Consider the following 25,992-nt stretch of genomic DNA (forward strand, 5'->3'; position numbering starts at 1 on the left):
GGAGGAATCTTTTCGCTGTTAGGGCCGTGAGGCACTGGCACAGGTTCCCCAGGGAAGCCGCGGCTCCCCTGTCCCTGGAGGCGCTCAAACCCAGGGTGCACGGGGCTCCGGGGGGAGGTGCCGCACGGCTCCGCGCTCGGGGCCCGCCCCGCCGGGCTCTCGCGAGAGCTCGGGGCCGGTTGGTTCCTGGTTGGCGCCGGGGAAGCCGGGGGCAGCGGGGTCGGGGCCTGCTCCGCGCTCGGCGCCGCCGCTCCCGGGGCTCGGCTCTGCCAACGGACTCAGCGTTGCGCCGCCGAGCTAACCGGGCTCAGCGTTTTGCACCGGGAATTAACGCTTTGCCCCGGAGTCCAACGCTTGCGCCGGGCTCAACGCTCGCTCGGCTCCCCCCGCGGCCGCTCCCGTAGCGCGGCCCAGCCGGGGCTCGCGGCGCGGCTCCCGCGGCGGGGATCATGTCCGCGGGGCAGCAGCCGCCGCCGCCGCCGGACGAGCTGTCCGCGCCGAGCGCCAACAGCGGCGACCCCGCGGGGACGGCTCCCTCCTCGGCCGCCGGCGACGTGGAGATGGAGGTGAGGGGAGGGGAAGGGAAGGGAGTGCGGCGGCGGCAGGTGCCCGCCATGAGGGACGACGACGGCGCCGGGCCGCGTGGGGCCGCGGGAGACAATGGAGGAGGCGGGCCCGGCGGCGCCTCCGGGCCCCGGCGGGGACGGACGGGGTGCCGGCTCGCTGGGGAACGGACTATTCCTTTTATAGGGGGGAGGCTGCCCCATAGCTTATGGGGGGGAGGGAGGAACAGCCCATTTCTCTTTGGGGGGGGGGCCTGCGGCTGCCCCATTCCTCTTATGAGGGGGAGCAGCCCTTTTCTCCTAGGGGGGCCTGCCCCATCCCTCTTACGGGAGGAGGAACAGCCCGTTTCTCCTATGGGGAGGCGCCCCATCCCTCTTACGGGGGGGACATGCCATTCTTCTATGAGGGGGGCTGCCCCATTTCTCTTATGGGGGAGGAACAGCCCATTTGTCCTATGGGGGGTGCCCCATCCCTCTTAGGGGGATTATGACATCCCATTCTCCTGTGAAGGGGGTTCCCCATTTCTGTTACGGGGGAGGAACACCCCGTTTCTCCTGAGAGGGCGCTGCCCCATCCCTCCTGTGGGAGGGGGATGTTGCGTGATACCCCGTGTATGTACTGGGGGGGGTGACGCTCCGTTTCTCCTGGGAGGGGAGAGGACACCGCGTCCCTCTTGAGGGAAAGAGGGGGCACCTCAATTCCTCCTGTGGGCTGGGGTGGGGGTGGGAGAGCACCTTGTTCCTCCTGTGGGTTGGGGTGGGAGAGCACCTCGTTCCTCCTGGGGGTAGAGGGCCAGGACGGGACAAACGCCCCATGTATCCTTGACAGGGGGGAGGGGAGTGTGTGTTCTGTCCATCCTAGGGGGAGGAAGGGATGGACACTCCATTCCTCCTGAGGGAAAGAGGGGGCATCCCTCTTGCGGGGGTAGGGGAGGAACACCTCATTTCTCCTGATGGAGTTGGGGGGAAACAGCCCATTCCTCCTGTGTATGTGGAAGGGGGAGCTCCCCGTTCCTCCTGTGGGGAGAGGGAGCTCCTTGTTCCTCCTGGGGTCGGGGAACGCCTCATGTCTTATGTGTGTGTGGGGAGACACCCCCCATCTCTTCTGGGAGGGGAGGGGGACCTGTCCCATCCCTCCTGTGTGTGCATGGGGAGCCCCATCCTTCTTGTACATTGAGGGGACAAGGGGAGGGAAGGTTTTGCTACCAGTTTATGGCATTTATTTGTCCCCAAAAGTGCTGAGATTTCCCCCGACTCGTTACTCACTTCTTGCAAGTTGCTTTTCTCTTTGGAAAAGTCTTCCCATCGCTTGTGCTTCCCGCTTCCGTGATAAGCAAGTCTTTATTCTGAAAAGCCTTTCTGTCTACTGAAGAGGCTCCAACCTTCTCTGGGGGGTGGGGATGGTTGTTTGAGGGGGGATTTTTTGTCAACAGGTACTTTTATTCCAGAAATTTCAGGGGGTTGAGCGATTGCCCAGAGATGCTAATTTTATCGCAGCATTGTTTCCTTTATGATTTGAGGAAACTGGTCTGTCCTGCTCTCGGCACTGCGTGTTTTGTACTGAGTCATCCTGCGCGGTCCAGCCTACTTCATCTCCATACATTTGCAAAGACCAGACTTTTCGGATGAGCAAGTAGCCAAAGCACTGTGGGTAATAAGCCCTGCTTGAACCTGCAGAAACAGGGCAATTCTGGGCTGGGACTCTGCGCGAGGAGGCGGCGAAACACGTGTTCTTGAGGCGCCCACGTGCCAGGGTGTTCTCCATGCTCCCCTCTTGTCGTGGGGAAGGGATTGCCATGCGTCTAGTGAAGTTTCAGCTGAAATAGCTTCTTGGTAGTCCTGATCATCTAGGAGACTGCTTTTCTTGCTCGCCAGTTAAATCATGAGGTTTTGTCATCTTTTTTTGCACGTGACAAGATCAGATGGTGCGCTGCTGCGTTTCTGTGTTAGGCATTGCAGGAGGAATGTGAATTTTGTACCGAAGTTCAAACGGTCCTGTGCTTGTGCTTACTGGAAGGTGTGGGTTGACTAAATCCTGTGGGAGATGAGTAAGAGGATTTGGGTATGAGTTTAGATGATCTTTAGCTGTAACTTGTTATTCTCAGGTCTTTGGATTTTGACCGATGAATGAAACATTTACGTTAGGATTTTTCTGTTTCCACACACCGTACCTGCTGGAGTTTTATGAGGAAACACTCACCCACAAACATCCCGTGTTTTGCCTGCCTTTGTTTCATGCCGTATCTTCCTTTCCTGTTCCTTTGTTCAACATTGGCCAGTGAAGACTGAATTTCACTTGGCTCTTACTTGGCTCTGTTAAGCAGCTGGTTAATAATGGTTTTGAAAGCATCTTGGAAGGCATCTTGTTTGTTTGCTTTTCTCACCTTTTAAAGAATTGTTTTGTAATGGACTGCCTTAGCGTGGTTTACCGGGGAAGGATCATCCCATTGTTTTTGGTTTTAAGAACAGAAGATGAAACAACGTGTGAAATGATGGGGAAGGAGTTGACCTAGTAACAGGAGAGACGAGGATTAAAATCCCAATATGAAAGAATAATTGAAGGCAATATGTTAAGGATTTGGCAGGAATGGGATGAGGGAGGGCTGCCCCCTCCCAACCCACCTGTTTTTCTGTAAGTGGTAGTACCACCAGGGATAGTGGCAGTTATTTGATGTGGTAAACTAAGTATGGGAAAAGTGCAGTTTGCCTAAATTCTTACTCTGCTTCCAGGGTGAACTGCAGTCCAGGTTCTTACTTAGACTTGTTCCCTTGAATGCTGAGGGCTTGGGCTAATCTAGAAAAGGGAAAGAAAACTCTTAAAACCACTCTTGCTTTGGGACCAGAGCTAGTTCTTTCCCAGTACTCTCCAGAGCCAGCTTTAGGAAGGTTTTGGCTCAGCACGCTAGAAATGGCATGCCGAGCTCCTGGACCACAGCTGTCTCTCTCATTCACATTTGTGTGATGCTTTAATGATGGAGCTAAATCGGATTACAGAGATCTAGCTCCATCCCTCACCCTGTGGCAAGGTTCTTTGATCTATCTCCAGGTAATTCTACAGTAAGTAATAGCAAGCTGACTGTATCAAAGCAGCAAAAGATAGCTGTGCAGTCTGATGTGAATAGGTAGTGATTTGAAACAAGCTTATTCTCCTTTATGTGAGTATCTTCCCTTGTTCAGAAAATAATGTTTTTTCTAATTCTTTTTTATCTCAGGAGTCTTTTGATGATACGTCACCAGGAAAACAAAAAGAAATTCAGGAAGCAGATCCTACCTATGAAGAGAAAATGGTATGTAATATTTGGAACTGAGTACAAATGTCCAGTGCTTAAGGAGTTGTTTAAGGAACTGAGTTTTCTACTTGTTAGACTGAGTTTTCTGCTTGTTAGTAATCTCTTAACTGGATTTATAAAACTTTGGCTAGTTATTAAAAATATTTAAGTAACTTGAAACCGAAGAAAAAATATCTAGAAAAACTCCCCTCAGACCATACTTTCTCAGTGTATGGAAACGGGTGAAGCCTAGGACCATATCTTATATCGCTATTGAATACAGGAAGACAATTCCAAACTTTTTTTTGAGTTGCAGGAGCAGCAGTGTGTAGGAGCAGGAAAGGTGTATTTATTTCTTTCTGTGGAGGGGTGAGCAGTAAAAAGAAAGTTCATCATAAGGCTTTGAGTAGGCGCTGTGTTCATTGTCAGTTGAAATATGCTTTAGTAGGAGGACTTCAAAACAGGCAGGTTCTTTCAAACAATATAGTTTATAGGTCAAAGTAAGTAAAAGCTAGCTTTCGAAATTCACAAAGGACTGAGGAAAGGTTTGCTATGTAGGACAAATGTTGACTTTAAGCCTTTCACTTTGCATAGACTAAAAGGGATTTTGATAGCTTTTTATGACGCTTAAGTTCTTTGTGAAGCTTTAGTTAGAGTCCTCGAGCTTTAGAAGATGGACGATTCTGTGCACGGGGGGTTAGATAGGAGAAAACTTACTGTTTTCCTTATTTCTTAGTTTTTATAATTTCTTGAATGTAAGAGACGGAGCCATCTTATTGCCTTTTCTTTCTCTGTTCCTCCCCATTTTTCTTTCATCCTGTTCATAATTCCAGTGTCTGTGACTGCATGTGGAATTTCTTCATAGGAAAGTGAAACCGATTCTTGTGACTTGCTGCTTCCTGTGTTGTTTCTTCTTGCCACTGAAAATAACTCAGCCGTCTTCTGCTAATTTCTTTGTGCTACTTCCTGGCAAGCTAAAGAAAGTGACCTGGAGTTGTCTCTAGAAAGGCAGGATTACAAGGAAGATTGTATTTTACTGTTGCAATAGTCAGAAGATGCTCTGGAAAAGAAAATGGGAAAAGTTTCTCTGTTTGTAGAAGGATACCTCAGGGTTGCAGAGTGCAGCCTGTTCTTGTCTGTCTTATCTAAATGATACAGATAATGTTTGTTAGCCTCTTAAAGGAACATCCTTAAGCGCAGTGAAAACAAAAGGTGTGGGGATGTGTGTGCAGTGCCAAAACTTGCAGAAGATTCCTCACTAAGATTTTAGAATGAGGAAGTTTTTTGCAATGCATTCTGTATCTCTTTTGCTTTTCTTTTGTACAGCCAGAGAACCAGAAAATAAGGGTCAGCAGCTGGGATAATAGTAAGATTTTACCAGGTTTGAACTTCAGAAACTTGGGAAGTAAACAAAAAACCTCCTATGAAGAATACACAGGACAACTTTAGTTCAGTAGATGTGGATTTGTAGCTGTGTCAATCAGGCTTTAACTACAGTTAGAGTGAGTTTCACTGTCGTGTGGTACGTGCAGGATCTCTTTCCTGGTCTCTTTCTTCTGTAACCCCATGTATCCCTGTCTTTTGCATAGTACAGGAACTGCTTTCTTTACAGAGAACACTGACAGAGCTGGCATTGCTCTTGCAGAAGTTAGGAACATACGTTCCTTTTTACTAAGAAAACTGCCTTCCTGTAACTGTGCAAGTTGCTAAATACCGGGTTATGTTGTGGCAGCTGGCAGAATGTCAGAGTGGTTGCTGTTAAGCTCGGAGCTGTTTTCTGTCTTGTTTGTCTGTTCTGAAGTCTTGATGTGGCCTTGGGAAGGTGTGTTGATTCCAAATGGAACCTGTCTCAAAGGCACTGAAGCTTTTAGATGCTAATAATGTCTCCTGTAATCTTTTCTGCACAGCAGAAACAGCAACTCATATCAAAGGGGCAGCCTGACAAGTTAGGCTGAGCATATCTAAGAGGTCTCTGCTGCTGAAATAGGTGTTCTGGCTTTAGCTAGGGGCTCTTCTGCCCACTCCGCCCTCTTTCATGCCAGCTTTTTTGCTTATCTGACACCACCGTGAGCTGCTGTATCTCTCTGAGCAGGCAGGAGACTTAATGCAGTAGAAAGTAGTTGTTGCCAGGTTGGTGAGGTGAACAAGTTTGTTGAAGAATCCTGTGTGTGCTGGGTGGTGGTCAGTTTCTAGGAGTGAGACCATCACTTTTGATAGAAGAAGGTGATTAAGGGGACTCTGGCCTTGTCTAGTCACATTCATACAATCTTTGTGCCAAAGCCAGATTTTGGTCTTGGCTCAAGTCTGTCTTGCAACTTTGATCTTGCTGTGTAGCAAAGGCTAGTCTTGATTCAGTAAAAGTATATTCAATCTGTCAGGAACAGTTCTAGTGTTGATGTTAATCATATCTTTGTAGTTATAAATATAAAGAAATGTGTATCTATATTGTTTAGAAAGCATTTGTTAGCTGTTTCTTTTGAATGAATACGTAACAGAAAGTCTCACGCTTGTTCCACTTAATTTTCCTTGTCAACAGCAAACAGACAGAGCAAACAGATTTGAATATCTGTTGAAGCAGACTGAGCTGTTTGCTCATTTCATTCAACCTGCTGCTCAGAAAACTCCAACTTCACCTTTGAAAATGAAGCCTGGACGTCCACGAATAAAGAAGGATGAGAAGCAGAATTTACTGTCAGTTGGCGAGTGAGTGATGACATGTAGGGCAGCTTGTACTGTAATGATGGATTTTATTGTACGTTAGAAGCGTAAGTTAAACTTGCTAGGCTTTTGTCCTGTTTTGGTGTGTTTTATGTTGTATCATGGAGGGTTTTTTTTCCAACTGTCCACCTCTAAGTTGAGGGTTGTTGAATTTGGAGAGTTATAAGAATTTTGTGTTGGTGGTGAAGCGCTGTCATGATTAAAAGTATTCCAGCATCTTACTACAAGCTTCTTTGGGAGTTTGCGTTCTGTACCGCTATGGCGTTAGATTTAATTGCAGAACAGTTTTATGTCCTCTCAATTTAGCCAGAAACTTACTTCTTTCTTTCACTTTTTCAGCTACCGCCACCGTAGGACGGAGCAGGAAGAAGATGAGGAGCTGTTAACAGAAAGCTCCAAGACAACCAACGTCTGCACTCGATTTGAAGAATCTCCATCATGTGCGTTTCCTCTTTTTTGGGTTGTTTGGGTTTGGTTTCTTGCCCCAATTCTTTTCCTTCAAAATGTTATTTAAATTAAGTTTAGTTTCATCCTTCCCAAGGACAAAATCAGTTTTGGGGGACAGGAGACATAAAATCCAGCACCGGTCTGGTGGGACAAAAAGCATCAGTGAGGGAGTGTTTGTTTTCAGTCAGGCTAGAAAGGTGGTCCAGCGAGTCTTGTCCTTTAGGAATCTAGTGACTATACTTCAGTTACTAGGAAGGGCTTAACATTTTTTAAGTCTGTCATCTTACAGTTCTCATAGATGTGACCTATCTTCTGAGATAGTTTAAAGTACCTAAGAGCTTCCAGCTTGTTTAATGGGGAATTCAGTATTCTGTTGTTTTAATCATATAGATTAATCATATGGTGATAGAGCCAGAGTTTTCATGTGTTTTGGGTTCTCACAGAAAACAAAGCTGTCGCAGCAGCTTGCGGAAACAAAATTAACATGTTGCTCTCTCCAGTCTGCATTGTCCTTGGAATTTACTGCATGAAATTTACTAGATTTTGTTCTGTACCTGAGATAATTGGTGTCAATTAGCAGGCAAGGGATGGTGACATTTTCAGTGAGTTTTCACAGATCTCTTGCTCTATTCTTTCATGTCTTTTAGATGTTAAATGGGGAAAGCTGCGTGATTATCAGGTCCGAGGGTTGAACTGGCTCATCTCTTTGTATGAAAACGGCATCAATGGTATCCTAGCAGATGAAATGGTATGCATGTATCCCGTCTTTCTGTGAACACAGATGATACAATATAATTTTTTCAGTTTAGCTGTATATATGGGCTTTTTAGTAACACAAAATGCAACGTATAATTCAACAAATTGTATTTTTCTAGTATGTTTTAAGCCACTGATGTTAAAAGTGTCATGGTTTTCTTGAACTGTGCAGGCAGTTTTAGAGATACGCGTATGAAAAGGGAATCTGTCAACCTTTAGGAAAATAAAATTCAGTGAAGGGGAGTTGTTCTGTAGAATGATGTGTCCTCTATTTTTTTTCTCTAAATGACAGCTATTTTATTAGGCTGTTCTCAAGCTGCCTTTGTGAAGAGAGTATCATAAATGAAATCAGTGATGAATGTGTGAACACTCCTGTTGTTAGGGTAAAATGCAGATACACTAGTGTCCTGTATGGACTGATCTCAGCAGTGCTACACCAGTGGGAAATTTTCTGGGGAACATGATGCAAAGGTAGATGTGGCTAGAGAACTTTATTAAAGTTCCTCTCACACCTTGACCGTTGAGATTTCAGGGAGCGCTAGCTATAGTACCTTTTGCTTCCATTTTTATTCTTTTTCTCTGAAAGACAAGGGATGAATACAGAAGAAACTGTAGTAGTTTCACAAGCAGATAACGCTTTTGTCCTCTAAATGATTTTAATTGTATCAGTTTTTCATAAGGAGGAGATAAGGAAAAACAAAAATCAGTACTATTTCAGTGTACTGCATTTCTCATTCCTTCTGGTAATTCCTTTTTTGTGTAATAAAATCTTCTTCAATATATATTAGAGACGAATTTAAATTATTGTTTAGTAATGTGTTTAATTTTGAAGTAGATCAAGGATTTTCTTCAACATACAAGCTTATGAATAGAGGAAATTTTTTTTTTGCTGAGTACAATTCTATGTGGAACAGGCTTGTTTTAACAGAAACAACTGGGAAACTTAAGTCCTTGGATTTGTGGTATTCCAAAATCCATCGTGCATTGAGGACATTAAATTATTACTATCACATTTTTTTATTAATTCTTAACTATTTTGACCATATTCATGCCTTACACACAGCTTGTAGACACTTTTCCACACCTTACACTGGGTAGAATGTGGGTTGTATTTTTGAATACAAAAAATTGAATTTTAGAAGCAAAAATAACTTGCACTGATGGTTCAGGAGTTTTGCAAATCCTGTGTGTTTGAGTCATAATCTTTCTGAATTATTTAACTGATATGAATGATCTGGGTTTTGCATGTCTTTCTCGGTTCTGTTTAATTAAAATTACATGCTGAAGACACAAGGTTTTAAATACTTCTTTTGAATAAAGAAGAGAGCACTTAAAGTACTTGTAAAGAAGCTCAGTATTTGTTTTCTTCTTTGACACATGCAGCTGCTTCATGTTTGGCTTTCTTCTCACAAGAACTGGTATCATGTCGTGGCCTGTAAAAGCTTCCTTACACGGTTCATTCACTTTCTTTCAAGTTTAAGAGACTGCATATGTCCGTTTCATAAAGATCTCTAAATAAATAATCTGAGTACGCCATAGTCTACAAACCAAAATTTTATGGAGTAATGTTTTCTTGCACTTCTAGGAAGGTGTCTGATTTGAAAAGTAAGGCAAAATTCCAACTTCATAATCCAAGATTTGAAAATGCTGCTCTTATTTTTTTATTGAATGTGGGAAGCCATACAAGCTTTTCCTAACCAAGATTTTGGTACCTTTTGTGAGTAGCACCATCTTAAATATCTCTCACTCATTTGTTCAGGCTGCTGTGTCTTCTGTGTTGTACTCGGAGCTCACAGCTTGTTCTTGGGTTTTTAAAGGTGTTTCCTGAAAGACTGTTCTTGGTTTTTTTCTGACACATTAACACTCTTACAGGGTCTTGGGAAGACACTGCAAACAATTTCTCTTCTTGGGTATATGAAACACTACAGAAATATTCCTGGCCCTCACATGGTGTTAGTTCCGAAGTCTACTCTACATAACTGGATGAATGAATTCAAGAGATGGGTACCTACACTTCGAGCAGTTTGTTTGATAGGTGACAAAGACCAGCGAGTAAGTTTTGGTGTGATTTGTTTTCCTGTGCAAATCCAACATGTGATCTTGCTGTCTTTTGCCATTACCTCTTGTTCTTAGAGAAGGGTATTGGAGTTGTAGCGGTTAAACTTTAAGACCTACAAATGCTGCCTACTTAAAATATAACCAGGTTTGAATTCATATGTATGTTGCCCAGCTATTGCTTCGTCACTTATCACTCGTAACTTCTTGTCTCCTTTTTTGAAGACAGTACAATATGCAGACCAACAAACCCAATAAATCTTAAAATAGGAAAATAAAATGTTTCATGTAAAGTCACTTGTAGGAATCTGTAGAAAAGTAATTTGCTTGCTGCTCTACATAGTACAGGACATGGTACTGGTTTACCAGCAGCTCTTAAGAGGATTAGGGGGTCTGTCACTAAGGAACTGTTTTCTGAGAACAGTTGCCACCTTAATGATGGAGGGGGTAAGGTGGGCTGGTTGGTAAAAGTGGTACGCAAATGGATCTTATTTGGCTTGAATTTTGTCAGTTAAAAAAGTATTGTTCAGCCTCTGGCTGTACGATTTCAGTCATTCGGTTTTTTGGTACTTCAGAATCACTTCTTTGCTAGTTTTTTTTTTAGCACAGCATATAAAATTTAAAAAAGCATGAAATATGATGGCACATCTGTAGATTTGTGAGCTGAAGTTAATCGTTTACTTGTGGAAGGAAGAGTTATTACTGATGCCATTAAACCATTTTTGTTGTTATCGGATTTTTTTTTATTATTATTCTAAGGGCATCTAGCTCTGTTTTCACTGTTTGGGATAGAAATTACAAAAATATTGATGAAATTTAAATAGTTCTGGAGATTATTGGTCCAGGTGTGATATCTTGTGATCCTTTTAGTGCGTCTTTCTGGAACCCAAAAGTTCTTATTCTTTCTTCAGTATATACAAGGCAGAAATAAGTTCTTCACCTTTATACATCTCTGTTTTTTGAATTCTGACTAATTGCCGTGTCCGCTTTTCACCTTGAATGTCAGTATTCTAGAAATCATTCAGTTAGCCAAGCTGTGCTTGGGATTATTCTTTATATTCAAAACCTACCATTTTCGAAAATTAAAAATAACCAACGTAAATCTACAGAAAATTTAGTTCTGGTCTTACAGTCCAGCCATTGAACACCTCATTTGTGCAGATAGTCATCTGCAGTTTCCAGAGCGATGAGTGCTGAAATATCTTCTTTGCTCTGCCCCGAGGGTTTTAGCAGCTTCAGCACTGACAAAATTGTCAAGCTTTACAATGGTTGTGTGATGCTGGCTCTGTAATTAATTCAATCTTATCTTTCAAATTTAGTAGCAACATTGTTTTAAAATTTTAACGGTGTTAGTGTGTTCCTTTTTGGTTTAGATTTGAACAAAGCTTCAGTAACTAACTGTCACCTTGGTGTCTAGGCTGCCTTTGTCAGAGATGTGTTGTTGCCAGGAGAATGGGATGTCTGCGTAACGTCATATGAAATGCTTATCAAAGAGAAATCAGTATTCAAAAAGTTTAACTGGAGATACCTAGTTATTGATGAAGCCCACAGGATTAAAAACGAAAAGTCAAAGGTAATTTATATTTTCACTGAAAGGGAGGTTTGTGCAGGTTATTAGGTGTGATGTGGGGACTAGTAATATTTTTGTATTTGCTCATGTCTCGATGCCCTTCAGTTATCGGAAATCGTGAGGGAATTCAAGACGACAAATCGGCTGCTGTTAACTGGAACTCCACTTCAGAACAACCTACATGAACTCTGGGCACTTCTTAACTTCCTTTTGCCAGATGTCTTTAACTCATCTGAAGTAAGTCTTCATTTCTGCTAATCAAGTTAAATGAACTTTGCTGGGTTTCCAGATTTTAAAATCGTAGAATCATAGAATAACCAGGTTGGAAGAGACCCACCAGATCATCGAGTCCAACCATTGCTATCAAACACTAAACCCATGCCCCTTAGCACCTCGTCCACCCGTGCCTTAAACACCTCCAGGGAAGGTGAATCAACCACCTCCCTGGGCAGCCTCTGCCAGTGCCCAATGACCCAATAGACCTGAATATTTGTAGTAAGGAGTATCAGTTACTGATAACAGTAGTTTGACAGTTAGAAATGTTTCCAGAGTTGTGAAGTACAGCAAGGTAGGCTGTTTTTCTCAGCTTGGCCATTTTAAAGGCTGTTGTGAACTTAGGAGATTAGAAGAGGTATTTAAAATCATAATGTGACATTGATCGCATTTCAAAATATATTTAAACATTGTGATGGCTAAACCAACTGCTTTTGTTCTTATATTTAACTATAAGTTACCTTATTTTTTAGCTAAGACTTCCTTCCTGTTAGTTGGGATATACTATATAATGAGCAATAGATTTCACAAAGTGAAATATGTGCCTCAACTGTTCTGATGAATCTGCAGAAGGGGAAGCCTTGTGGTGCATTACACCAAAATTTTATGTTTTCTGTTATGTTTTTCATCAAATGCTGCAGAGTGCTGCTGCTTCCAGGTGGAGTTTGTCCAATGGAACGATACGAGTGAATGTTTTTCAACAGAGAAGGGCTCTCATATTGATTTTCTGTTTTTCTTGTTTTTTTTCCTTCCAATGGAATGGAGATTTTCTTTCTTTTTCTTTGGAAGACATCATGTTATAGAGCTTTCTATAAAAATAGACAAAAGAGGGTAATTTGTTATTTCACTTTCTGCCTGTGTAAGAGAATCACTTCTTTTCCACATTGCACCCTGAAAGGAAACCTTTTATGTACCAGTGTTTTGGGGTTTTTTTATACAGGACTTTGACTCATGGTTTGATACAAACAACTGTCTAGGGGATCAAAAGTTGGTGGAACGTCTCCATATGGTAAGTCTTCCTGCTGTTTGTGTAGGTGTTATATTTACCTAAGTTAAGTTCTAAGTAATTCTTCTAATGCTTCTTGTGACAGAGCATTAGGGTAAAATATCTTATTCCAGAAACTGTGGTAGACATTCAGAATAGGTTGGTGAAACTCACATGGTCTTTCTCTTGAGAAGAAAATGGTTTTGTTGTGGGGAGAAAGAGTAGCTCTGGCTTTCAGGATTCTGAAATGCTTACCGTTAAAACTATTTGCTATGAAGAGACTATAAATATTTCAGTCAAACAAGATCAAATAAGAATCAAGACATATAGAACCATCTGAAGATGACTTTGGCCTAATCTTTGAGTGTTGCGAGGAAAGCATGTGTATATTTCCACATATAACAACCTCTCCTATAGACTCCTTTGTTGATGATCTGGTAATAGTTCTGGAGTTTGAGCATTTATGATAGAGAATGTGAGCGTTGCTTTTATCTCTTGACGTGTTCAGTGTTTCAGTTTCCAAAATCTGTTTAATGATACAATCTCTTTCAGGTGCTACGACCATTCCTTTTACGTCGCATTAAGGCTGATGTAGAGAAAAGCTTGCCTCCAAAGAAGGAGGTTAAAATTTATGTGGGCCTCAGCAAAATGCAACGAGAATGGTAAATCAGATATTTGACTGTTCCTGTGGTTAAAGCTCAGAAGGAATGTGCTGCTTGTGACTGTTGTGTGGAACCTGATATGATTCCTTCTAGTGTGCTCCCAACTTGTACACATTTCCTTATGACTGGGGATGACAAAACTATTGCGTATCGGGGAGAGTTACCTCATGAAAAGAGAGGAACCAGGAGCTTTGACTATAATTATCACTAAAGAAAAGCCAGCTTCGTTTTAGAGTTACAGAATTGTTTTTTCTTTGGTGTAGGTATACACGAATCCTAATGAAGGATATAGATATATTGAATTCAGCTGGGAAGCTGGACAAAATGAGACTGCTGAATATCCTCATGCAGCTGCGAAAATGCTGCAATCATCCTTATCTCTTTGATGGAGCAGAACCTGGTCCACCTTATACAACAGATATGCACTTGGTCACCAACAGTGGCAAAATGGTAGTATTGGACAAACTGCTACCCAAGTTGAAAGAACAAGGTATGCGTCTCGTTGTTGTTGTTGGAGAGTTATTTGGTTCAATCATAAAAGCGAAAATCAGTGCTTCTTAATGTTTCCACTTATCCTGAGCAAAAACCAGCATACTTAAACTGGAATTATAGTCAGTTTCTAGCAGGATACCAGCTCTGTCAAGCATTTTATGTTAAATAGTTGGTAAAAAACAATTTGTGAACTGCTTGCATAATTAGGTAGATCACTGGTCTGTTATGGCTTTTTGTGATGGTGAGTTGTTTAGATTTTTTTCTTCTTTTTTTTTTAGCCTTTTATCATCACAGCTGGATTGAGACCACAGAAACATCACTTGGCGTGGGCTCTAGATTTTCTTTCTTAGCATTATTAGCTGTGTGAAGTATAATCCTGTGGCATTTTAGCCACTCCTTTTGGCCATGAAGTACCATTTCAGAATCATACTCTCTGAGTAAAGTTGAGTTCAAATCCTTTGTGAAACGTTGGTCTGTCTTGCCAGATAGGTTTTTTGAGAAGCACCTTTTTTTCAGGGGATTCTTTAAGGCATGCAAACATGGGGGAAACACACATTTATAGTTATTTGATTATAGGGACAAAGCTCTGGAATACACTACTCTGAAGCTCAGTCGCCACAGAATTTTTGACTCTGTAATAAATTTCTAACTGATAATTTTAATGAGTATGCTTACTGAAGTAACTTGGCTGAGGGAGTGGAGGAAAGTTTGTGGCCTGGGAGACATAGCAGAAAAATAAAAACAATTTCAAACCTCAGCCTTAAGTAATATAAAATTAACATGTACTTCTTTACCAGGTTTCATTCAAGCGGCTGTGGTGATGTGTGTCATAATAACAGTAAAAAAAAAAAAAAAGGAATTCCATGGTTACTGTACTTCTTTTGATCTTGGTATCTTTCTGCTATAAGTCTTCTTGTTGAGACATGGCAATTAAAATTGGCATGGTCTTAAATCAAATGATCATCCTAAACGAAAGAGTTCCATGTTAGACCTTGAGTCCAAGGGACAAAAAAGTCCTACTAGGCAAATATAGGGGAGGAAATGGAAACTTTGTGCATAAAGTACTCTGCATTTACATTTTTGGACGTTTGCTTGGCAAGTGAGTAAACTGACAAGCCTTTAAAAAGAACTTACTTCATTTCTGGATATGTTAAATTCAAAACAAATACTTCAAAAGGTCATTCTTTATATTCCTTGATGGTTTTGTATTTGTGTAATCTTACTCTGCTGTATCTGCGAGTATCATAGGATCATAGATTCTACAATAGGAACCAAAAGGAAAAGGCAGCCACCATCTAGATTCTAATACACACTGAGGCAAGCAAGCTCATGGCAAGCATAGGAGCCTGCAGATCAGTAGCTGAACAGCTCTGACAGCTGTGAATGCAGTTCCGCACACTCCAGTCACATCTGTTGTTGTCTGGAACCCTTTGAGCTCCATATCAGGCACCAAAAACAACTGTTGTGGTTTAACCCTGGTAGGTAGCTAAGCCCCACGCAGCCGCCGTCATATCAGTGGCCACAGCCCTGCATTATGTATTGAGTACTGAAATTCTAACCGCTTTTCTTCTTAGTACATGGAACTGCCCTCCTTCCCTTCTGGAAATGCAAATTTACCAAGCCTGATGGATCTTAACTTTTGTTGAAAACACAAAAAAGCTTTTTGCTTTTTAACCACAGGTTCAAGAGTCTTAATCTTCAGTCAGATGACCAGAGTCCTAGATATCTTGGAAGATTACTGTATGTGGCGAAATTATGAATATTGCAGACTGGATGGACAAACACCACATGACGAGAGACAGGTATTAAAAATTTTAGAGGTATTTTATTTAAGTGAAAAATAGTACTCGTGAAACATTTTGCTCAACTGATATGTTCCTTTTATTTATTTAGGCATCTATTAATGCATATAATGAACCTGGTAGCTCGAAATTTGTGTTCATGTTGAGTACACGGGCAGGAGGTCTTGGAATCAATTTGGCTACTGCTGATGTTGTAATTTTATATGATTCAGACTGGAATCCGCAAGTAGATCTCCAAGCCATGGTAAGAATCCAGATGGAAATCATGTTGTTCTTCCTTCTCTTTCTTACAGAACTTTTCTAGAACTGTGTGGCATGTTGTAGTACTAGCAAAATAAATGGGTATTTTTCCTGGTTTAGCTCAGGAGTAGTATTTGTAAGACTGATTTACAGTTCCAGTGCAGCTTCTGCTGTGTGAAACCCTTAGTCACATTTGGACAGTACAGTGTATTTTATGCAGTGGGAAATGCTGGGTATGTGCTGCAGTGCTCTTAGTAGTGATTAAAGCAAATGGCCTCCTTTGTTGTTTTTAGTTTTAAAAAAAATAAATTGTAGAATCACTTGGTTGGAAAAGACCTTTGAGATCATCGAGTCCAACCATCCCTGTCCACTAGTAAACCATATCCCTGAGTATTAATCCACCTGTCTTTTTAATACCTCCAGGGATGGTGCCTCAACTACCTCCCTGGGCAGCCTGTGCCAGCGCCTGATATAGCTTGTTAAGCTCAAAGCTATAAAGCTTTATTTCTGGGGGGAGTGGAGATGAGTGTATTGGCACTGTCTTCCCTGAGACCTTGGAAAGAGACAAAGAAAGGCTGAATTAAATTTTCCAAAATCTGCTTTGTTATGGAGATAATAAGTGAGTGAGCTCCTTTTAGCAGCCATATTTAATTTATTTTTTTTTAAAGTAAATTTGCATGCATCTCCAAGCTCAGGCTTGGAGTGTCAAGAACATTACTGACCACATAAGAAAGCAAAGCATTTAAAAACTATTGGTGTTTTTTGACAAATGAGGCCTTTCACTGACAAATCTCAGACATTTCTTTGTAATTATTTCAGTTAAGCTGTAGGTTCTCACATATTCTAGTGAAAATTAATTCAGTAAAATGATGGTACTAGTGTCTGAAAGCTGAAGCCAGAGAATTCCAGCTCCAGCTAAAGGTGTATGTATGTTCAGAGTGCTGTTTCTCACAGTGGTTAATGACTTGCCAGTTCGGTGAGGTGCTGTGTTGTTTTTTTTCTTGAAATATTTGTGGCACAACTGCATGATTTTTTGAGTAAAGTAGCTTTTCGTCAGTACAGAGATAATTTCTTAAATACTTTTATTTTACAGAAAGTTATATAAGGTCAGGAGCATCCAGTGTTCTCCTGTGTGATTTAACAAAAAAAAACCCCAAACACACTATTGTTTTAGTTCTGACCTCTGTCATTGAATAAAAAAAACAAACCCAAGACTTGCAGTGCTGCTGTCTTGGGTAGTTGTGTTAACTGTATGTCTATAAAATTTAAGTAACTGATGCTTTAGTATATTGAAACTAATGGAAATGGAAGACTAATTACACAGCTGCGCTGGAAACCCAGTACTGAATTTTTGTTGCTTTTTGTTTTACCTAGGATCGAGCACACAGAATTGGCCAAACAAAGACTGTTCGAGTGTTCAGGTTTATCACAGACAATACAGTGGAAGAAAGAATAGTGGAGCGTGCAGAAATGAAACTCCGACTGGATTCCATCGTCATTCAGCAAGGCAAGTATATGAAGGCAAAGTTTTTGCATATGTGTTGCAATTCTTTTCTTCACAACTTGTAAACCATGGTAAAACAAACTTTGAAGAGTAGGAGTAGGCTCTTCCTTATTAACTTTGCGATTACTTTCTCAGTGATCTGTACAAGTGGAGCGGATATAGTCAGGATTTGTTTCTTTTTTTCTTCTTTGAGCTGGAGAAGTTAATGCCTTGCCTTTTCTTAATACATGGGGAGAAGTGATGACAATGTAACCTTCATGGTTGGGTTGATTGGAATCAGGAACTGTTTTCTTAAAAAAAGCATTCAATAACATTTAGCCTGGAAACTGTGAAAACATGACCCATAACAAAACTTACATGGAAGGCCACACATCCAAAATGACATTTGTTGAACACAATTCATGTATAGTAAAGCAAATGTATGTGATCCCTAGCTAGATTTTCACCTTTTTCTTCCCCCCTCCTTTGCCTTTTTCTCCCCTACCCCCCTTCCCTTTTTTTTTTCTCCACACATTTGGAATTTCCTTTACTGAGAGAAAGGGGTATAGCTTTAACATAGAGATTTAAGGGGTAGAAAATGAGGTATTGTTCATTCTATAACATAAGCTCTTTCACCAGTTGCTAACCTCTGATGCTTTTATCTTCAGGAAGACTGGTGGATCAAAACCTGAACAAACTTGGGAAGGATGAAATGCTGCAAATGATTAGACATGGAGCAACACATGTGTTTGCCTCCAAGGAGAGCGAGATAACAGATGAAGATATTGATCACATTTTGGAAAGAGGTGCAAAGAAGGTGAGATAAAGCTTAAAATAAATGGAAGCCCACTTGTAGAATTAAATTTAATGGAAAGATAGCATTTCCCATGCTGATAACTTGGTCATAAGCTGGACTGACTGGGGATTGCTTTTGAGAGTTTTCATATTAGTCAAACATGTTTGTTTTCTCTACTGTTGTAAATGAGATGTTTTATCCTGACGTGCTTTTCAAATTCACTACTGCTCTTTTTTTATCCCCCCTCCAAGACTGCGGAAATGAATGAAAAACTCTCCAAAATGGGTGAAAGCTCACTCAGGAATTTCACAATGGATACAGAGTCTAGCGTGTATAACTTTGAAGGGGAAGACTACAGAGAAAAACAGAAGGTAATATTTATATTTCTTTTGGGGTAAAGCACTAAGTTGTATGATTGAACCGTATTTATTTTAAAAATGTTGGTTAAAATACAATATAATCTATGAAAATAGTTTATACATTTTATTACTTCCTTAATGTTTTATTACCTACTTAATGAAGTAGATATAGACCTAGTTATGTAAAACTGGTCTGAATATTTTGCAAGGCTTAGCCTTAATATTTTCTGGGGGTGATGGGATTTGTTTTTTATAGATGGCATTTACAGAGTGGATTGAACCACCTAAACGAGAAAGAAAAGCCAATTATGCAGTGGATGCTTACTTCAGAGAGGCTCTTCGAGTCAGTGAGCCAAAAGCACCCAAGGTGAGTTGGCCAATTTAAATCCTTCAAACATGCACAACAAATTGTTAAGGCTGTAAGCAATAAATTGCTCTTCAGTCTTCAAAACTGCTGTAATCACTTTTTATAACTTGGGGAGACAATTAAATTTAGGAAAAATCCCAAGGACTCTAGACAAAATTCTGTGAGAGAAACCTAAGAGCAGAATAACTTGTAGAGATGTTAGGAGGGTAAGACTAAGGTGTTTCTTATTTTATTTTTAAATAAGAAGCTGTGAGTTTTCCTTACCTGTGGAAAATTTCCTTATTGCTGCTCAGAGCACCTGAACTATGTTCAAGGGGTGCATGTGTGACTCTCTACCCAGCTGCCACCTCCTCCCCAAAGACCCTCTCCTCTTTTCCTCACAGGCTTTTACCTTTAGAATTCTTGACAGTTGTAGTTGTCTCTTTCATGGTGTGGGTTTTTTTTTCCCTTTTTTCTTTTTTTTTGTTAAGATAATGCGTATTTGTAACCATAAAGCTTTATTTTTGTGCTTATGAACTAAACCCAGTTATTACAAGCTAGCAGATATTCTGGATGTGAAAGGGAGTCAAATACAAACTTTCTGTGTATTTCAGGCACCACGGCCTCCAAAACAGCCAAATGTACAGGATTTTCAATTCTTTCCTCCACGCCTGTTCGAACTGTTAGAGAAAGAGATTCTCTACTACAGGAAAACAATTGGGTACAAGGTAAAACTCATGCATTGCAATGGGAGGAGAATATTTACTTGTCCTGCCTTTCACACTGATTTAATTGAAATAAAATCACGTTGAGGTGAACACATGATTAGCTGATATTAACAGAAAAGTGACAATTAGGAATTACTAGTCAAAAAAAGAATCATATTTTACAAAATGCAAAATCTTTCAGGTACCTCGTAATCCAGATCTGCCCAATGCAGCTCAAGCACAAAAGGAAGATCAGCTCAAGATTGATGAGGCTGAACCACTTAATGATGAAGAACTGGAAGAGAAAGAGAAGCTTCTAACCCAGGTACAGTAGGGTCTTCAGAGAGACTGAAATCAGCTGAAGCTTGCTTTGTGTTTTATGGCGTTATAGGAACATTCCTTGATTGTTGATGCACACATGCCATAGTTACCACAGCTGCAAATTTTGGTAAAGTCTGAAAAGAGGTTTTGCATTGGGTTGGTCGTGGGCCTGGATACCTTTGAAGATACCTTGTGCACCAAATCAGAGTCCTCGGATTCTATGGAATCTGGTCTCTGTATTTTAAGACTGAAGAGCAAGAACTTGCCTAGTGTTGGCGTCTGGCTTCCCAAGTTTGCATAGTTTGCATTGACTGTAGACTGCAACATCTCTTCTCAGACTGGTTGAAGAGCTGAATGTGCTACTTTCCACAGTATTTAAAGCCTATCTTCTGCCACACTATCACTCCCATGTGGAAGTGAATCCTGCAGGATGAATAGTTAGGTTTCCTAAGTTATGACAGGTAGTGGATAGCATCCCTCTCAAAGAGGATCTGACCTGAATAGGTATAGAATGTTTAAATCATGTAAAACAGGCTTATTATGCTTTATTTGGGTATTATATTTGCACATCCTATTTTGGCAGGGGGAGTGGTGTTAGAGGACAAGATTGCTTGCTTGAGTAGTAATGTAGTGGAACAGTTTGCTGTGAAAAGCAGCACAGTCACGGAAGATGTGGCTTCCAACTGATTGTAGAATTTTCTGCTAATGCAAAATTAGCCTATTTTGGCATCTGGTAACTTCAGTGGTACTAGTTCTGTCCCTGCTGAACATCTTCACGAGATGGCTTTAGACCTGAGGGAGAGGGTGGCCAGGGAAAATGGCCGATGGTATCTGTGAACCACTTGGTGGGCTGTTTGGACAAAACAAAACCATTATAGACGCCAGCTTTCACCTGAGGGATTTTTCTTCTTAAAAGTTATTCCTGTGTTCTTTTTCAGATTAATACATGAGCTGAAGACTATTATCTGAAACTAGTAGGTAGTTAAAGGGAACCAATGCTAGTCATTGTGCAGTATTTAGGTGGAGAGACTAGAGTGACCGCCATATAAAAACAGTTTTTCTACTAAAATTAAACTACAGAGGAAGCGGATGTTTAATACTTTTTGGAAAGGTGGAAGTTTTACAGGTGGTTTCAAGAAATCTATTGAAACAAACTTGGAGATAGACAAATCTTGAACTTCTGTGCAATGTTTCTTTTCTATTGCTATAAAGGGATTCACCAACTGGAACAAGAGAGATTTTAACCAGTTCATCAAAGCTAATGAGAAGTGGGGCCGTGATGATATTGAAAATATAGCACGAGAAGTAGAAGGAAAAACCCCAGAGGAGGTCATTGAGTATTCAGGTAACTTACTTTTTAAGTAGTTGGCTCTGCGAGTCCATAACTAATATTGCTTTCCTAGTTTGAACTGCCTGTGAACATGGTAACATCTTACTTCTGAGAACTTCTTACACAGCCCTTGAAGGATTTCAGGATGGAATTGTACTGCTGGATTTGGGATCTACTGATCTAGATCCTGCCACAGTTAGCCCCTGCATAATTAAAGTTCTACCAAAATTGCATGTAAACTATTACTTGACCCTTTTTAATTTATCTTAAATCTACTCTGAGCAGGATAGTGCTCTCTTCAGTGCTTGTTAATTTTTGCAGAGCCCATGCTGAGAAACAGCGCTTAGCTCAAGAGTTTTCCCTTTTCCTTGTATTCATTAATGAGTTGTTTTCTTGAATTTTTAACCTGTATTACCTCATCAAGAGCAGGATACAGCAAACATTTTGTGGCTGAATATGTATTGGCAATTGGTTTTTATAACCGAAGCCCAGTTAGCTACTCACCTCTGATGTCTCAGAAGGGTTTTCTACTGCAGAGTCCTGGGGCTAAATTTCTAAAGGTATACGACAGCTTACAGATAGGAAAAATTAATTTTAAAAGCCTTTTATTTAACCCCCCCCATTGTCTTTTAGATGCTTACTCTTGTCTTTGGCCACTCAGTTGCCCTCCTGCTTCCCTCTGTAAAAATGTATTACTGTTAATATCAATTTCTATTTGAAGAAGCTTTCTCCTTTGAGAAGGAGACAGGCTAACAAAAACCATTCTGGCTGTATCGCACCTCATTTAAAATGGGGACTCATATATTTGCCCCCCTTCAAAATAGCATTTGTAATACTGCAACATGTATTAGGATGTGAAGGTTCCTTATCAGGCAAAGGCACACCTGTTTTTCTACATCAATAAGTTCTGGTAAAAAGAAGTAACATCTAACATTTTTTTTAAGGTAAAAAACTCTTAACTTTTAAGACTCATGATGAGAAACAAATCAATTGTTCTGTTCTTAGCTGTGTTCTGGGAAAGATGCAATGAGCTCCAAGACATAGAGAAGATCATGGCTCAGATAGAAAGAGGAGAAGCCAGAATTCAGAGACGAATCAGCATAAAAAAGGCACTTGACACAAAGGTATCTTTGCTGTGTTTCTTGCCTGCTTTTTTCCTTGTGCCAGTGGGGTGGGATGCAGGACTCTGTGTGTAGCCAGCATAACTGATGTCTGAAGGGCAACATGCTGAGCATGGTACCTGCCTCTTTTGCATATTCCTCAGCAGCTGCTTCCTATAGCTTTTCCACTGTCTAGTAGTGGTGCCCTGGCTGATAGCTATTATGATAATTTCAGGTATGGCTTAACCCGTTGTTTTTTAAGCATCATCTTTATCCTACGACAAACAGTTCATAGTGCTAGTACCCCTCCTAATAGTGTTAATAAACACACTCTTGATAACCCCAGGCTTTCTGCAGAATCAGAATTTCTTTTGGACCCATGTAGCTGAAAATATGGTGCATATATCTGTTTAGAGCACTTTAAAGGGAAGACTTCCCAAGTAGAGGAGCCTTTTGTTCTGATCTATGTTTCACCAACCAGTAATTAACAGATTTGTAGTAAGTTAAAGGCAGTGTATGAGAATTCCCCCTCTCCCCCCCTCAGGTTTAACTAATTAGTTATCACTTCTAGGAAAGTCAGGCGAGGAACAATGTCTGACTCAGCTGCACACAGCAGCTGCATCTGTTTTAGTGTCACATATGTTCTTCCTCTTTCTCCAATTTTGACCAGTCCTGAGGATTAGTAAGTTAAAAAGAATGACTGCCATTTGAAGCCTGGTGGATCTTGACTGCTTTCAAATGTGACAGTTTTGCAGTCTGTCGTTAATCAAAAGGTCAGAGACAAAGCTTGCTGTTGTATCTATCAGAATTTACCAGGTTAGGTGGTGCTGGTAAATGCAGTATCTAGAACCCACAGTTCCTTACATGTGGTGACTTAGCACCAGAGGTCATAAAAGATGTAGTTTTCTAACCTGATATTGTTTTCTGCCTGTCTTCACGTGATGTATTGCTTTCATATAAACCAGTTCCATGCTAATTCTTAGTTGTGTATGATCTTACGTGTTTGTGTTTAGATTGGAAGATACAAAGCCCCCTTCCACCAGCTAAGAATATCGTATGGGACTAATAAAGGGAAGAATTACACTGAAGAGGAGGATCGCTTCCTAATCTGTATGCTTCACAAGCTAGGATTTGATAAAGAAAATGTGTATGATGAATTAAGACAGTGTATCCGAAACTCCCCGCAATTCAGATTTGACTGGTTTCTCAAGTCCAGAACTGCAATGGTATGTGTTCATCTGGTTTGCTTTTTTTCACGAATGCCCATGACAACACAGTTACACACCCTGCTAATTAAGTAGTATCTGAAATAGTGACATATGAGCAGGGTGTGTAATACATTAAACAACTGTAGTGGGATGGCAAATGCAGTAAACTAAAAAGTCTTACGGGAGAATAAATGAAATATTTTGAGTTATTGTTTTTGAGTGAATTGAATTTGAGGCATCATCAATCCAGGACATTCTTGTGAAGCCAGCTAGAAACTATAAAAACATATCTAATTCCTTTTTTGCTCTGCCACGATAGAGCAAAAAACTTGTGTTTCTAATAACTTAATATTTTTACATTAAGTGTCTGCCTAATGTAGTGAGTGAATTCATTGTGCAATCTAGGAGCTGCAAAGGAGATGCAATACCTTAATCACCCTGATTGAAAGAGAAAACATGGAACTGGAAGAAAAGGAAAAGGCAGAAAAGAAGAAACGTGGACCAAAACCATCTTCGGTAAGATTTAAAAAGGTGTTTCTCTGGAAAAACTCACTTAAACACAGGGCGCTTTTCTAATTGTGTAGGACAAGCGCTATCTACAGTTATTTAAAAACACCACCACCACAGCCTTACAGGGCCGTGTTAAGAGCTTATGCTGTCACTCAGCTAATACAGGTGTGAGTGTAAAATAAAGGAAAATAAGTTTAGATTCTGAATTGTAACTCCCATGCTTTTGTGCAGATGAATTGGTGTTTTGGGTCACTGAGTTGGGATGCGCTGTCTAGGTTTACCTTGGTGAAATGAACCAGAGATATGTTTGGCCTTTTTGAGTAATTATTACCTAGGAAATCCAGTGTTTATCACTGAATGTTACACAGGTGATTCATTCCACTTAGAGAATGCTACAGATGCATTTGCAAGCCTTCCTACGTAGACTCTGCTGTCACTTTCTGTGGAGAGGGGGCTTGGTTATGAAACTGGCTTCTTGAGCTGAATCTGGGAAAACAGCACGTGTGCTTGACTACTACTGTCTTTCCTGACAAAATTTAAAGTACTGCTAAATATGAAGGCCTGTTCTGTAAAGAAAATAACCAACTTTACACATTTTCTTGCCTAGATTTGTTGTTCAAGTTGCTGTTGCAACTTTTAACTCCATTAAAGAGTGGTGGATTAATAAGTTTCTTAAACTGTTCGCAGAATATTTAAACTAGCATTTAGAAGTACTATTTCATAAATAGAAAGCTCTATAACATCTTTATTTGCTTATATACTCTTCTTACCTCAATGAAATTGTACTCTTCCAGAACTGGAAGAATACCTACCGCCGGCTATCCTGAGGAGGATGTGCATATTTGCCGTACCCAAGCATTAGCAATTTACCACATTTTAAAGCTGCCAGGGTGTAATTCATCTCCATCAGCTTTGACGTGAAACATATTGCTTGCTTACAATCTTTTTTTATCACAATAACTTATTAGAAAATTTCCCTTACAGGCACAGAAGCGCAAAATGGATGGTACTCCTGATGGTCGTGGAAGAAAAAAGAAGCTAAAGCTGTGAATGCAGAATTTTTATAATCACTAAATTTAAAAAGTAGTTCTTTAATTTACGGGTCTTCATAAGATGTACTGTATAATGCTCAACTATTATGTCATTAAAGGACATCGGGTTCATCTGTTTACTGAACTAGAAACTTAGTCCTTAATGTAGTTTCACTTTTTTAAATGCAACAGCTGTGCTGAATTTTTTTTACCATTAACACTTGAAGTAATAAATAGGCTTCATTTATTAATAAAAGTCTCACGTGACTTTTTTTCGTTAGTTTTTCCACTTGAATACTTTTTTATTTAGTCACCCCCAAGGTTTTTTTTTCCTTTAGGGTGTTGTGAACACTTCCTCCCTTATGGTTGATAGAACTGTTTAGCTGTGTTTCCTTATTACAAGCCACCACCAGTCAAACCCACTTTCTGGAAGTCCTGTAGCTCTGACCTTACCTTCTTCATTGAACTTCATTTTACTGCACAAATAGACTCTGTTCTTTGATATATTAGTGGAAAGGTGAAAACTGATGATCAACATCTATACATGCTGGAACAAAATTATGACATTTTTCTGCTTAAAATCTGTTTCAGAAAGAAGATAAGTCAGTCATGCTAAGGTCTGTACTTCATTAGAATGGCCTAAAAATTGCTTTTAGTGGCAAACAGCAACAAGTCAGAATCGAAAAGGTAACTATCTAAAACAACCTCTGTGCATCTGATGTCTTTATGACTGGAAAGAACTTGATGACTGTTAATTGTCTGGCATTCTGCAGGTAGTTGACAGATAGTCAGTGTCATGCATGAGTGTTTTCCTATGTTGTCCTTTAGTTTTTATGTACCCAATGTATAATGACCAAGATGAAATCGTGTTGCCCCAATGCCATCATCTAACATAACATAGTGGTGGAACTTACTAGGGAAAGAAAAAACAGAACAAATGCTCAGTTTGGATTGAGTAATCAATCCTTG

The 25,992-nt window shown here is 40.5% G+C and overlaps 1 protein-coding gene across 1 annotated transcript; it reads left to right on the top strand.

The window, feature by feature from the left end:
- The first annotated feature begins 382 nt into the window (after positions 1–382).
- Positions 383–25,276, top strand: SMARCA5 (SNF2 related chromatin remodeling ATPase 5). The gene is made up of 24 exons (XM_069855294.1): positions 383–566; positions 3,776–3,850; positions 6,369–6,535; positions 6,890–6,990; positions 7,645–7,745; positions 9,626–9,805; positions 11,226–11,381; positions 11,484–11,615; positions 12,592–12,660; positions 13,189–13,298; positions 13,562–13,788; positions 15,471–15,592; positions 15,684–15,836; positions 17,207–17,343; positions 17,988–18,132; positions 18,363–18,482; positions 18,727–18,837; positions 19,431–19,544; positions 19,726–19,848; positions 21,057–21,189; positions 22,180–22,298; positions 23,288–23,500; positions 23,888–23,998; positions 24,977–25,276. Exons 1-24 carry the CDS (start codon positions 450–452, stop codon positions 25,040–25,042), a joined length of 3,102 nt encoding a protein of 1,033 aa, XP_069711395.1. The 5' UTR covers positions 383–449; the 3' UTR covers positions 25,043–25,276.
- The last annotated feature ends 716 nt before the right edge of the window (positions 25,277–25,992 follow it).

Source organism: Phaenicophaeus curvirostris, chromosome 4 (assembly GCF_032191515.1).
Source record: "Phaenicophaeus curvirostris isolate KB17595 chromosome 4, BPBGC_Pcur_1.0, whole genome shotgun sequence".
Lineage (NCBI taxonomy): Eukaryota > Metazoa > Chordata > Aves > Cuculiformes > Cuculidae > Phaenicophaeus > Phaenicophaeus curvirostris.